The sequence below is a fragment of the Entelurus aequoreus genome, linkage group LG02, assembly GCF_033978785.1.
Source record: "Entelurus aequoreus isolate RoL-2023_Sb linkage group LG02, RoL_Eaeq_v1.1, whole genome shotgun sequence".
Lineage (NCBI taxonomy): Eukaryota > Metazoa > Chordata > Actinopteri > Syngnathiformes > Syngnathidae > Entelurus > Entelurus aequoreus.
This window is the reverse complement of record NC_084732.1, coordinates 27,127,042-27,140,047: the sequence shown is the minus strand read 5'-3', so window position 1 is coordinate 27,140,047 and position 13,006 is coordinate 27,127,042. Positions and strand designations below refer to the sequence as shown.

General features: G+C 37.8%; 1 protein-coding gene across 1 annotated transcript in view; it reads right to left on the bottom strand.

The window, feature by feature from the left end:
- The window catches only part of loxl1 (lysyl oxidase-like 1), a 63,032-nt gene extending 54,552 nt beyond the window's left edge, over positions 1 to 8,480 (bottom strand). Inside the window, exon 1 of the mRNA XM_062024293.1 lies at positions 7,130 to 8,480. Within this exon, the coding sequence (XP_061880277.1) occupies positions 7,130 to 8,216 (1,087 nt within the window). The 5' untranslated portion in view covers positions 8,217 to 8,480. The remainder of the gene's footprint in view (positions 1 to 7,129) is intronic.
- Between the last annotated feature and the right edge of the window lie 4,526 nt (positions 8,481 to 13,006).

The following is a 13,006-nucleotide window of genomic DNA, read 5'->3' as shown; positions in this document are numbered from 1 at the left end:
AACCTAGGAGTGCTCAGAACAAGAACTGAGGGAGTCAAAAACTAAACAAACAAGATCCGGGCAACGGATCATGACAATAGTAGTTCTATACAGCATGCTCAAATATTTTCATGTACATAAAAACTAGGGCTGGGCGATATATCGAATATACTCGATATATCGCGGGTTTGTCTCTGTGCGATATAGAAAATGACTGTATCGTGATATTCGAGTATACGTTCTCACGCAGTTACTTTTAGCTGCGGGCATTACACTACAGGCTTTTTTCACTCTTTCTTGTCTCCTTCTCACAGAGACTTAAAACAAGCGCACCTTCTTACATACGCCACATATTGTCGCACGTACAACGTCATACGCTCTCGCGGAGCAGAGAGGTAGCAGCATGGGTAACATTAGCTGTGATGCTAGCGGAGTGGTGCGAGTGGTAGTACGAGAGAAAGAAGGTGCGAATCTGGCATATATTAATGCAGTATGAACAAGAATGTTTTAATGTAGACACATAGAATCATCATACTGCTGTGATTATATGCATCAAGTGTTCATTCAAGGCTAAGGCAAAACATTGAGATATATCTGTGTGTATCGTGACATGGCCTAAAAATATCGAGATATTAATAAAAGGCCATATCACCCAGCCCTATACATACGATGTGTGATTGTAAATAATGGTAATGAGATTAATCCTTAATAAAATTCCCTTCGAGAAAAAAGTACCTTTTTAATAAAAAAAAGGTACTTTTTTTTTTTTACCCAAAAATGCGTTACTCATTGAAAAACAGTCCAAAAATGGTTCATAGTTTTAAAATCCCAGAAATTGAGTTGAAATAATAAAAAAATGGATTGCTCTTCATAAAATTAACTCCAAAATTTAACCCAACACTCGCAACTCATAAATTGGGTTATCAAAATAACCCAGCATTTTTTTAGTGTGTACTGTAATTCACTGTTAATATTTGAGCGGGCCCCTCTGCACTGGAAACATTGGGCCACATGGTCAAAAAATATTAAGAACAGAGCTACACCATGCCCTGACATTGTAGGGACTGCAAACAGGCAAAAGAAAGCCTACATCAAAGCCACATTATGTTTTTATCTCAATAAGTTTTTTTCAGTGTAGTTTTGAATCCAGTCTTCAATGGGTTGCTGGGATTTGCATTTCCACTCATCATATTTCGACACTACACACAGATATACGCAGATCACACGCTATGCATGGGACCGTGGTGCGGCCCCATTGCAAAAACTGAAATCTAAGTAAGATTTAATATCTCAAATAAGGGTGATATTTGCTTATTTTCTGTCTGATAAGATAATTCTTCTCACTAAGCAGATTTTATATTACAGTGTTTTACTTGTTTTAAGGGTTTTGGTCCTAAATGATCTCAGTAAGATATTAAAGCTTGTAGCTGAGATTTCATGACCTATATTGAGTAAAACATGCTTGAAACTAGAATATAGACTGTTGCAAAGCTGTGTCATCAACACTCACAAGTATAAAACTACTTTTTTAAAGTAATAATTTCTTACTTCAAGCATGAAAAAAAAATCATGATGGTAAATGGTAAATGGGTTGTACTTGCATAGCGCTTTTCTACCTTTTTTTAAGGAACTCAGAGCGCTTTGACACTATTTCCACATTCACCCATTCACACACACACATTCACACACTGATGTATGCACTAGAATTTACTTAATTTAAGAATATTTTTCAACATATTGAGCAAAAAGGTCTCTTTTTTTTCTACCAAGAAAAGTGCACTTGTTATTAGTGAGAATATACTTATTTTAAGGTATTTTTGGGTTCATTGAGGTTAGCTAATTTTACTTGTTTTGGAAAGTCTTGACAAGCCACATTTTCTTGTTCTATTGGCAGATCATTTTGCTTAGTTCAAATAAAATACCCCTAATTTTTGTTTTTTGCTTTCTTGTTTTTGAACACTGACTTTTTGTAGTGCAATTTTGCATGAAGACGTGCATGTGAAATTAGCTCCACGTGAAATTTGACCTCGAACGTATTCTGAGCCCCTTCCTGCACCATCACCGATAAGAATATAATGGCAAACTACCCTCAACATTTCCACTGTTTTCATGGCCCACATCCTCAGTGAGCATCCTGGATGATGCCAGTCACCCTCTGCATACCGTTGTCAGTAGCCAGAGGAGCCTGTTCAGTGCTAGACTGCTTCATCCCAAGTGCAGGACTAATAGACTAAAAAACTCCTTTGTCCCACACGCCATTAGACTGTACAACTCCTCTCTGGGAGGGAGGGGGGTACTAGAATGACGGGATGCAAAACAATAACAGTGTAATACGTTTTCATAACATGGTCACTAATGCCTAGTTTCTCTTGTTATATTCTTATTTTACTGTTATATTTGTATTCTCATTGATGCTTTTTGTTTTTATTCTACTGTAATATTTTTCTATTTTGTTTCCATTTATACCCCCATTATTTACTTTTTTAAATTCGATCTCAATTCTGTACACTGCTGCTGGAATTTTAATTTTCCTGAGGGAACTCTCCTAAAGGAATCAATAAAGTACTATCTATCTATCTATCTATCTATCTATCTATCTATCTATCTATCTATCTATCTATCTATCTATCTATCTATCTATCTATCTATCTATCTATCTATCTATCTATCTATCTATCTATCCTCAGTGCTGATCTTGTAAGGCAGTAGTACTGTGCAACAGTGTATTTTAATTATTTTACGTCATTTTGCAGTAAAAAAAAAAAACAATTGGACAATTTATTTCCTATAAATTAGTTTTAGTACAAAAAATGCATCAAATTAAATGTTTTCACATAAATAAAAGAGTGTGAAAAACCTCAGGGCCTTAATTTAGCCAGGGGCTGCCCTGAGCTCACACAATTTCAACAGATGTTCAAGCATCTGTAACAACATTTTTATGGTATTATGTTTATGGCGTGCTTATAAAAACCACATTGGACGTTCCAAAACGCAATGTTTGCTAAGTGTTTCACAACCAGGTGAGTCTCGCCGTCATGACACAGTCTGAACAAGAACTTTAAGTTGCCGGCTCTTATGCAAACACCCCACTGAGTGCTCCCACTCTGAGGCAGATGTAGTAGGACAGGGCCACACTTCCTGAGGCAGACCATGTAAACATTGGAAGAGCCGTGTGAGACCACAGCATTTTTTTTCTCTCCCTTTTCTCTCTCTCTTCCACCGAGGAAGACTTTGTTCTTTAATCTTTTCAAATGAGAAATTGGGTCTCTTTTATAAGGATAAAGTGTTTGGAGAGACCAAAAGCTGATCGGCTCTCAACAGCATGTGACAAAACCAAGTATTACGCTCTAAGTGGGACACGCTTTGGAGAACTTAGATCTTGCCAGGCGTTTTTACCAGTGAAGTAGTAAAAAAAAAAAAATAATAATAAGGGACACGCAGGCTGCCTTTAACATACTTTTAAGCTAAAGACTGTGTGAGCTACAGAGGCAGCGACACATCCGGATATTTCACATTTATTGAGGTCGGACTAAAGACGAAGAAGAAGTGAGTCATAGTTTTAGCGCAGTTTTTTTTTTTAATGATGTGTCGACTTGTAAAGTACAGGTTAGAAAATGAGGCAAAACCATTTATTTGGTGTGCAATCGGATTTCATCTTCTGCAGTGCAAATCATTTAAACGTTGCGATTATTTTAAAAAACAAATTTACAAATGCTGTTCGGGTACACAATGATTATTTCTAATATAATTGTAATTTGAGTTTGTTTATCTTTATTTTTTTCCTTAAAATACAATTTTGTTTTGGCACAGCGAAAATCAGGCGGGAAAACTCGGTTTTTGGGATTTGTCTAAATAAATAGAAAATATTAGTTTTAGTAAATAAACTCAGCATTTTAATATAAATTTAATCACTGATATTTATGCATATTAATTGCATTTAATTACAGTTTTTTTCACTGAACAAAAAGGGTGTGGATACAATTTAATTATTGTGATTATTTAAAATAAACATTACTTTAATCATAAGGTTACAACATTATAATGGATTATTGCAGTGGTTCTCAAACCTTTTTCACCAAGTAGCATCTCAGAAAAAACTTTGCTTTCCAAGTACCACCATACTGACCAACATTAAAATAGAGTAGCATTGAAGGCCCAAGTATTCATTAAAAACAAGGCAGAGGTTTCATTTAAATACTTAATATTTTGGCCACTATAACATTAAACACACAGCACAAACATCCTCAACAATTATACTTCATATTGCATACCACAGTTTGAGAATCACTATATTATTGGATGTGATTATTTGATTACCACAATGCTAATTATTTACAATTAATGTGATGTCCATTTCCTTTCATTAGTTCACATATTATTATGACTATTACTATAGCTCATCTATAGAATAAACCTTAACATGGCATCAAGCTTGTAGTGTATAATATAATTTGTTTGATTGGATCATTAGTAGTTTTCCAGGCTACGACTAATGAGCAAAATAACTTAGCATGCTTTGCAGCGTCCTTTTAATGAATTAATCAGTGCCAATTATTGTCTAATTATTCTTCAGTCCTGATGGCCGGCGGCTTTGTTTATGAATATTAGAGGAAGGCCATATTGCTGTGTTGTGCAAAGTGTGTATTTATTTTAGATAAACTCACTTTCAAACACGTCTTTGCCACAGCAAGTGAGTAAGTCCTACAATAAACTGTCATCCATCACTTGGATGAATGGAGGAGCAGTACTCAAAACAACAATATGTCATAATTTCACCCCAAAATAACTACAGTGTCAATACAAGCCTCATATAATTTCACATTTTAATGTCCAATATATTATGATGTAGGTATTATGTTATCATCTGTGGATCAATTTCCCTATGTTAAATAGTATTGAGTAATTTTTTTTGCACGTTATCAATGTTCTGTATTGTATTTTATTTGTTTTTGAATGTTTTCCTTAGTTATCATTTATTTTATATCATTAAAGTAATTCAATTACTAGTCAGTTCAGCTGAAAAAAATAGGTAAGGTATCCCTTTTATGCAGCACTATGAACAACAAAACTGTTTCCAGAGTGCTGCACATCAAAAGAAACAATAAAAAGTAAACAAATTACAAGCATTTAAAATTAAATAAGCAAAAAAAAAGAAAAAAAAAGAAGAATAAAACAATAAAAGACATCAATAAAATACAATAAAACAAAAAAAAAACTAATAAATACAATTAAATTAAACAATGAAAGACACAGAGGACCACAAGACTCATGCCGATTTAAAAGCCAAAAATAACAAAAGTGAGTTTTAAAGTTAGACTTACACTTCCTTTGTTATCATTCAAATTTGAACTTTACGGTACAGATAAGAACGGAATTTCGTTGCATTAGCTCGTTTTAGTGCAGGATAAAAGTGCAATAAGGTAAGGATACAAATAGATAGATTACTGTAAAGATAAATATATTGCACTTTGGCATATGCATCCACGTTTAAGGATGTATGTTATATTGTCTTTATATTCCATCAAGTTAATCCGTTTTTGGGGGGAATTGAGGGGCCTTTTATGATTTTTTTTTTTTAAATGTATTATGATTTTAAGACGATATCACAAAATTCCATAAGAATAAACATGTTTTATTTAGTTGAGTTTTTTTTTTTTTTTTTTTTTACAAAAATGTTGAATGTTTTCCATTCTTAAGTACCGGTTTAGGCACTGTTAAGAGTACCAGCACCGTTTTTCTTTGGTACCGATTTGGTTCTGGTATCTGTTGAAATGTAAACGATACCTATCCCTATTTAAAACGGAATAAAACCATATAGCAAGCATCACCACTACTTATCATTGTAAGTCATTTAATGTGATGGTAGTAAGAAGGACACAAATATAAAAACATTTTGTACAAACAAAATGTTAGAGCTCAGTTCAAGAAAAATGTCGTGCACGCGCTAGCATCCCGCTAATGTTTATGATAGTTTGCATATACGTACATTGTTCTTGCTTTTTTAGCTACTGACCAAACACAGTGAAATTCTACTCTAAAGTAAATTAAATACGTTATTAAGACAAGCGCAAAATTTGGTGTTTAGAGACTTAGATCCTCTATGGTATTATTATCGGTAATAGTTCTAATTCCCATTCCGTGTGTGTAAAACTACTATAGAGATTAATGTGACGTCGACACACCTGATATTATTTAACGCTATGGGAGCTTTCGCTCTCAACTTTTCGAAAGGCCAAATGCTGGTGTTTGCTGCTCACTAAAACAAAAATCTACATTGTTGAGTCACAAAAGCTTTTTTGTTTTCCTCGTCTTCAAACAGCCCGAAGGCACGGGGAACCTCGGAAATCTCACATTGTACGCGTCAATTTTGTTTTTGTTTTTGGTATTAGCAGCTATACTCGCGGGGCTCGCCTGAGAGCTGCAAGCTTTTTTAAGTAGTTCTTGTTGTGGTCCACATGTTTTATTAACTTACGCTCACTTTGACAGTCCTAATGAAAGCCTTCTTTCCACTCCTTTTTCAGACGTGCTGAATTATGCAAATGTCAACATGTTCAATGTAACTGTGTTAAGCAAGTTCAAAATGATTGTACCTCAGAGGACTCGTGAAGGGGGACTTTCCATATCTCCTTCCCTAGTTCACAGGGAGTGGTGAATTGCTGTACCCCTCCCATTTTCTCCCTATACTCTCCAACTTTGCTTACTCTTTCCTGTCCCCAAGTGCCAGAGTTTGTCCTCCCCCCTTCCCGCCAGACCCAATGTGGTCACCCTCGGCGTTACCAAACTGCACGTGAAACGCACAGAACCCCCCCCCCCCCCCCTCCCTCATATGCAAACACAGTGCTTCTAGTGTGCTGGGATTTCTCAATTTAAAAACACAGCACAGGCAGAATTTGGATGACTTTTACACTGATTGCTTAAGACATCTGATAAACCTGCTGGATTTTGCATGCAAATTCCTACCAGGAATCATGATGATCTTCTCAAAGACAGAAATCTCCCAAGTGGCTGCAAGTGAAGTCGTTCCGACTATGTGAAATATTTAATATGTCTTCTTCAAACCCAGCCTCTCTCCCCCTGAGAGATCCATTCCAACTTCCTGAACAAAATGTGTACACTTTCTACCCGAAGCAAAAAATAAAGCTTACTTTACCTCTTCGATCTTGTTGGTACACGCTCCCGACGTTGCTTTGCTCGATGGCAGAGTTTGGAGAGTTTCTTCCGGATGGGATGGGCTGCAAGAAGGGTGGCCGGGGTCTTCCAAATGGTGGGAACTGCTCATACTGAGGGCTGTGCACCGGGGGTTGGCCTGGGCCTGGTCCGGACTGGACTGCTGTGGCTTCGGGGACGGAGGCGGCGGCGGCGGCGGCGGAAGCAGCAGCTGCAGCGGCAGGGTCCTCGTTGTAGAGACTGTGAGTATATCTGCGATCGAGGCCGTCTTGAAAGGGTGGCTGTGCAGGACGTGGGGCCGCCACAGGGTTGGTCCCATAGCCATAAGGCTGATAGTATAGGTAACTGTCGTCTGTGAATTCAGAGGTAGAACCTGGAAGTATGGGAGCGCCACCTGGCAGTATTGGGGCGCCACCCGTGTACCCCTGTCCAGCACCATATCCTCCAGCGCCATAACTCCCACCTGGAACCGGCTGAAAGGGTGGCTCGTAGCTCTGGTATGGTGCCTCTCCATAACTGGGGTCGAATGGCACTGGTTGATAGACAGGCTGCTGAGGGACGGGATACTGAGGGTATGACGGTATGTTGTATGGAGATGATGGATAGGAAGATGAGGAGGATGTGGATTGCCTTACTCGAGTCCCGGTGGATCCCTGGAAGCGAGTTCCACCTGTTGCACCTGCAGTTTGTCTCCAGTTATCAGGCACTATCCCAAAGCCAAAAGGATGCCTGGCCTGCCCTCGGATCGTCTCCGAGGATCCCCTCGAGGGCGCCTGTCTGCGGACGTTGCCCCCTTGAGTCCTTCGGGGCGACTGAGGGCGGGTGTCGGCCACCACTATTGTGTGATCCCGGTCCTGGGCGGCAGTTCCGGATGGAACATATTCAGCTCCACTGTTGAGCAAGCTGAACAAATGGCCGTTGTTCTCCCACTGGATCACCTGCCTCCACGGGGTGGTCGAGCCGTCCTGCCTCGGGGTCCGACTCTGGCTCTGTCGCTGGCTCTGTCGCTGGGCCTGTCCCGACCCGGCTAGCATGAACACTGCACATACCACAATGACAGGCAACATCATGACTCCCCCTTAAAAAGTGTCTTTCAAGTCAAAACACTTGTAGCTCCGTCAAAAAAACAAACATCCCCTAGGGTTTGTGCGCAGGTTGACTTGGGGTGATGCAAGGCTTCTGCTCAGGTGCATCTGCAGGTCTTTCTTAGTCAGCAAGAGATGGTGAATCCAGGAGAAGTGCTACGTGAGACCCAGTGGTCTGTTTAGCGTCTGCTGGCTGGCCTGTCAGTTCCTGTGCACTGCACTCCACTCCACTGCAAGTTTCTATTTGCCTGATTGCTTACAATGAGCTGTGAAAAAAATCTCCAAAGGTTTCTTTTTTCTTCTTCTTAAGGCGAGGTCCCACATGGCCCTAGTGCTAGTGATGTTTCCTGGCCCGCAGCAGCCAGCCGTCTGTGAGGCCTCCAAAATCAACATTACCATCTGCAAAGGCATGCAGACGTATAGTGTTAAAATACACCTCCGTTTGCCACTTATTGAATTCTGTTCTCATTGTGTTGTGTTCGCACACACACGCGCGCCATATGCGAGCAACAGGTGTTTTTACGGTCGGTTATGCTGTCGCTTCAGAGTTTAAACCTCCACAAAATGCCAATAATCACAAGCAGATGTGAAGGTTTGTAATGTGTAACAGCAGCGTTCGGTCATAGAGGATAACAATGCTTGGAACACATTGCATGCAACACATGCTGACATAATGGAAACAAGGAATGAGAGATAACTGAAAGAATGAGTGAGGAATGAGGGTCATACATGTGCAATGGATTCTTGAAAAGGCTTGAAGGGTAATGTCACATGTTCAAGGTTGGAGGATAAAGTGCTTTTAAAGTGTTTGACTATTACAATAAAAAAAGAAGAAAAAAAAAAGAACTAGAAATACACCACAATTCATAAATTAGTACAATGAATCATGATAAGTCATGCTTTAAAAAAAATGTGTTAAAGGGGAACTGCACATTTTTGGGAATTTTGACTATCGTTCACAATCATTATGAGAGACATGAACACACCTGATAAATAAAAACGCTTGTAAGATGCAGATGCAGCCTTCAAAGCCCTCCAGAACAATTTAAAACAACTCCATCAACGTTTTATATACACCTTGCAAATATATATATATATATATAAAACGTAGGAACAGACTAGTGTTGTCCCGATACCAATATTTTGGTACCGGTACCAAACTTTTCAGTACTTTTCTAAATAAAGGGGACCACAAAAAATTGCATTATTTGCTTTAATTTAACAAAAAATGGTAGAGTACATTAAACATATGTTTCTAATAGCAAGTTTGTCCTTAAATAAAATAGTGAACAAACAAGACAACTTGTCTTTTAGTAGTAAGTAAACAAACAAAGGCTCCTAATTAGTCTGCAGTAACATATTGTGTCATTGTCCATTCTATTATTGTGTCAAAATTATTAAGGACAAGTGGTAGAAAATTAATTAGTAATCTACTTGTTCATTTAATGTTAATATCTGCTTACGTTCTCTTTTAACATGTTCTATTTGTACTTCTGTTAAAATGTAATACTCACTTGTTCTTCTGTTGTTTGATACTTTACATTAGTTTTGGATGATACCACAAATTTGGGTATCAATCTGATACCAGTCGTTACAGGATCATACATTGGTCATATTCAAAGTCCTCATGTGTCCAGGGACATATTTCCTGACTTTATAAACATAATATACATTTAAAAAAGAAAGAAGATGTTGTGATGCCAAAAATTATTGACAAATTCATAGTAGTATCGACTACATACACTCCTGTACTTAGTATCATTACAGTGGATATATGTGTAGATCTACCAATGGCGTTTGTTTATCCACCAATGGCGGACCGGTACATTTCAGAGGCAGTATAGTACCGAATATGATTCATTGGTATCGGGGTACTATACTAATACCGGTATACCGTACAACCCTATAACAGACACATTCATAATATGTAATATGTACAATATTTACCAGAATTTGGAAATTTTATGCATACGTATTTCTTTGGCGCATTTATTTCCGTTCCCATAGGAGTGCACTTCCGAGCTCCGGCATCAAATGTGGTTTCCTACTTCCAGATAAAAACGCAAGTGTTTTCTAATCAAAGCAGACTTGGTAATAGACAACGAAGACTAAATTTCTGGCAAATGAGGATTCACAACATTATCTTTTTGAAGCTGAATGTACGACACATGAACTGCTGCTTATAAAAGCCAGCACAAAGACACAGAGGAACGTTGGAGCAGACAGAAGCTGAGAGAGTGTGGTCGGCGTGACTTGACGCTGCAAATGTGGAGCTTGGAGTCAAACTATGTCGACGTAAATGGCGTGCTTACCCAAAATCCTGGCTGGTTTAACCAAACAGAGACCATTGAGTGAGTCATTATACTATTGATCATGATACATGCAGCACGTCATGCTATTGTTAGTACAACTACTTACAGCTAGCTGTGTACAAACAAAACAAGAAATTTGGGCTAATACTTTATAAATACTGCAAGATGATTGTTCATGTTTTTCAGTCAGTACAGATTGATGTCCTATCACATTGTATTACAAACTCAAACGCCATTCAACTGTTGACGCAGAAGCTAACTTACGGCTTATGCCGTAGCATGCCGTCGTAAGACGATGTGTTACTACGCTAGAATATGTGAGATGTTAAAAATGATTACATTTAGGTTTGGTAAACACTTCTACCTGTGAGTACAAAGGGTATTCCAGATCGTCCAATACAAATCCCATGTATTAATTGTAAATGTTATCATTTATTTATGGAGTGTGCTACTGAAAGTCTAACAATATAAACACAACATTTAAAATGCAGTAGTTCCTATCTCTTTTATACATACAATTCTTTGAGCAAAACAAAGACCGTAGTACACAACAACTAACAAAAACAAAGATAAAATCCTTTGGTTTTGGCCCTCAGTGCCTTTCTTTGTCCAGGGACTTATTTCCTGAGTTTGTAAATAATAACAAAAATGTTAAAAAATGGTTTTGTGAAAATATAATTATTAATACAATCACTCGAATATCAATCATATACTGAAACATTCTTTGGTATCGACACTACCCATATATACATCAGTTTGCCCTACCCTTACATGTATGCCTGGCTGCTACATAGCAATAGAGTATATACATCTAATCCATTATTATTAATATCAATATATTATCGTTTCTCAAGACTCTTATTAATTTTGTTACTTCCCTGTTCATAGCTGGTTAATTTCTGCTGTACTACGGCTCATCACAATTCCCCGAGGTATACTAAGCACATATTTTTTGTGTGGTTTCAAGCTAGCCTAACGATTAGGAGGCCTTCGAGTCTGCTCCTGCTTTGCTCTTTCTCGCAGTTTAACATGTTTAGCCTCTTCCTCCAGTCCTCCAGTGATAGTGGTACTTGCAAGAAATGTAGTTTGTTTGGCTCTATACTATATATATATATATATATATATATATATATATATATATATATATATATATATATATATATATATATATATATATATATATATATATATATATATATATATGTGTGTGTCCTCATATATTACGCTGTTGGCCACCTCTGTCAGCCGGGGGACCAAAAATAAATTCAATATCATCCAGATGGCATCGACTTTTGTGTCTGGCTTTGAAAGGGCATTAATCGGCATTGACCGATCATGTACATTTTCATGGGAATCGACCGATACTGATTGGTGGCAGATAGATCGGTGCATTCCTTGATTGCAAATAAACCAAAAATGTACTCGCTTTGCTGAAAAGGGGAAACAATACAATAATTGTTAAGTAATTTTACAATACAATAAATGAGTTAATAAAACAAATGTTTATGTTTTGAATACAGTATGATTTTAGTTTTTTTTTAATTCAACATGCACTTAATATTATAATTAAACAATAGTTATGATGTATTGAGTTATTTGTATCTGAAACTATAATATAGATAACATTTATTGGATAAAAGCACTTTTGTTTTTTTTCATATAATGATTTTTTTAATAATGTAGACTAGGGATGTACGATAATATCGGACTGCCGATATTATCGGCCGGTAAATGCTTTAAAATGTAATATCGTAAATTATCGGTATCGGTTTCAAAAAGTAAAATGTATGACTTTTTAAAACGCTGCTGAATACACGGACGTAGGAAGAAGTACAGAGCGCCAATAAACATTAAAGGCACTGCTTTTGCGTGCCGGCCCAGTCACATACTATCTACGGCTTTTGGCACACTCACAAGTGAATGCAAGGCATACTTGGTCAACAACCATACAGGTCACACTGAGGGTGAACGTATAAACAACTTTAACACTGTTACAATTATGCATCACACTGTGAACCCACACCAAACAAGAATGACAAACACATTTCGGGAGAACATCCGCACCGTAACACAACATAAACACAACAGAACAAATACCCAGAACCCCTTGCAGCACTAACTCTTCCGGGACGCTACAATATACACCCCCCCGCTACCCCCTTACCCCCCGCCCCCCACTTCAATCCCGCCCCCCCTAACCCCGCCCACCTCAACCTCCTAATGCTCTCATGTCCAAAATTCCAAGCTGCTGTTTTGAGGCATGTTAAAACAAAAAATGCACTTTGTGACTTAAAAAATAAATATGGCAGTGCCATGTTGGCACTTATTTCCATAACTTGAGTTGAAGTTGTTCTATTATTTTTGGAAAACCTTGTTACATAATTTAATGCATCCAGCGGGGCATCACAACAAAATTAGGCACAATAATGTGTAAATTCCACAACTGTATAAATTGTATCGGTT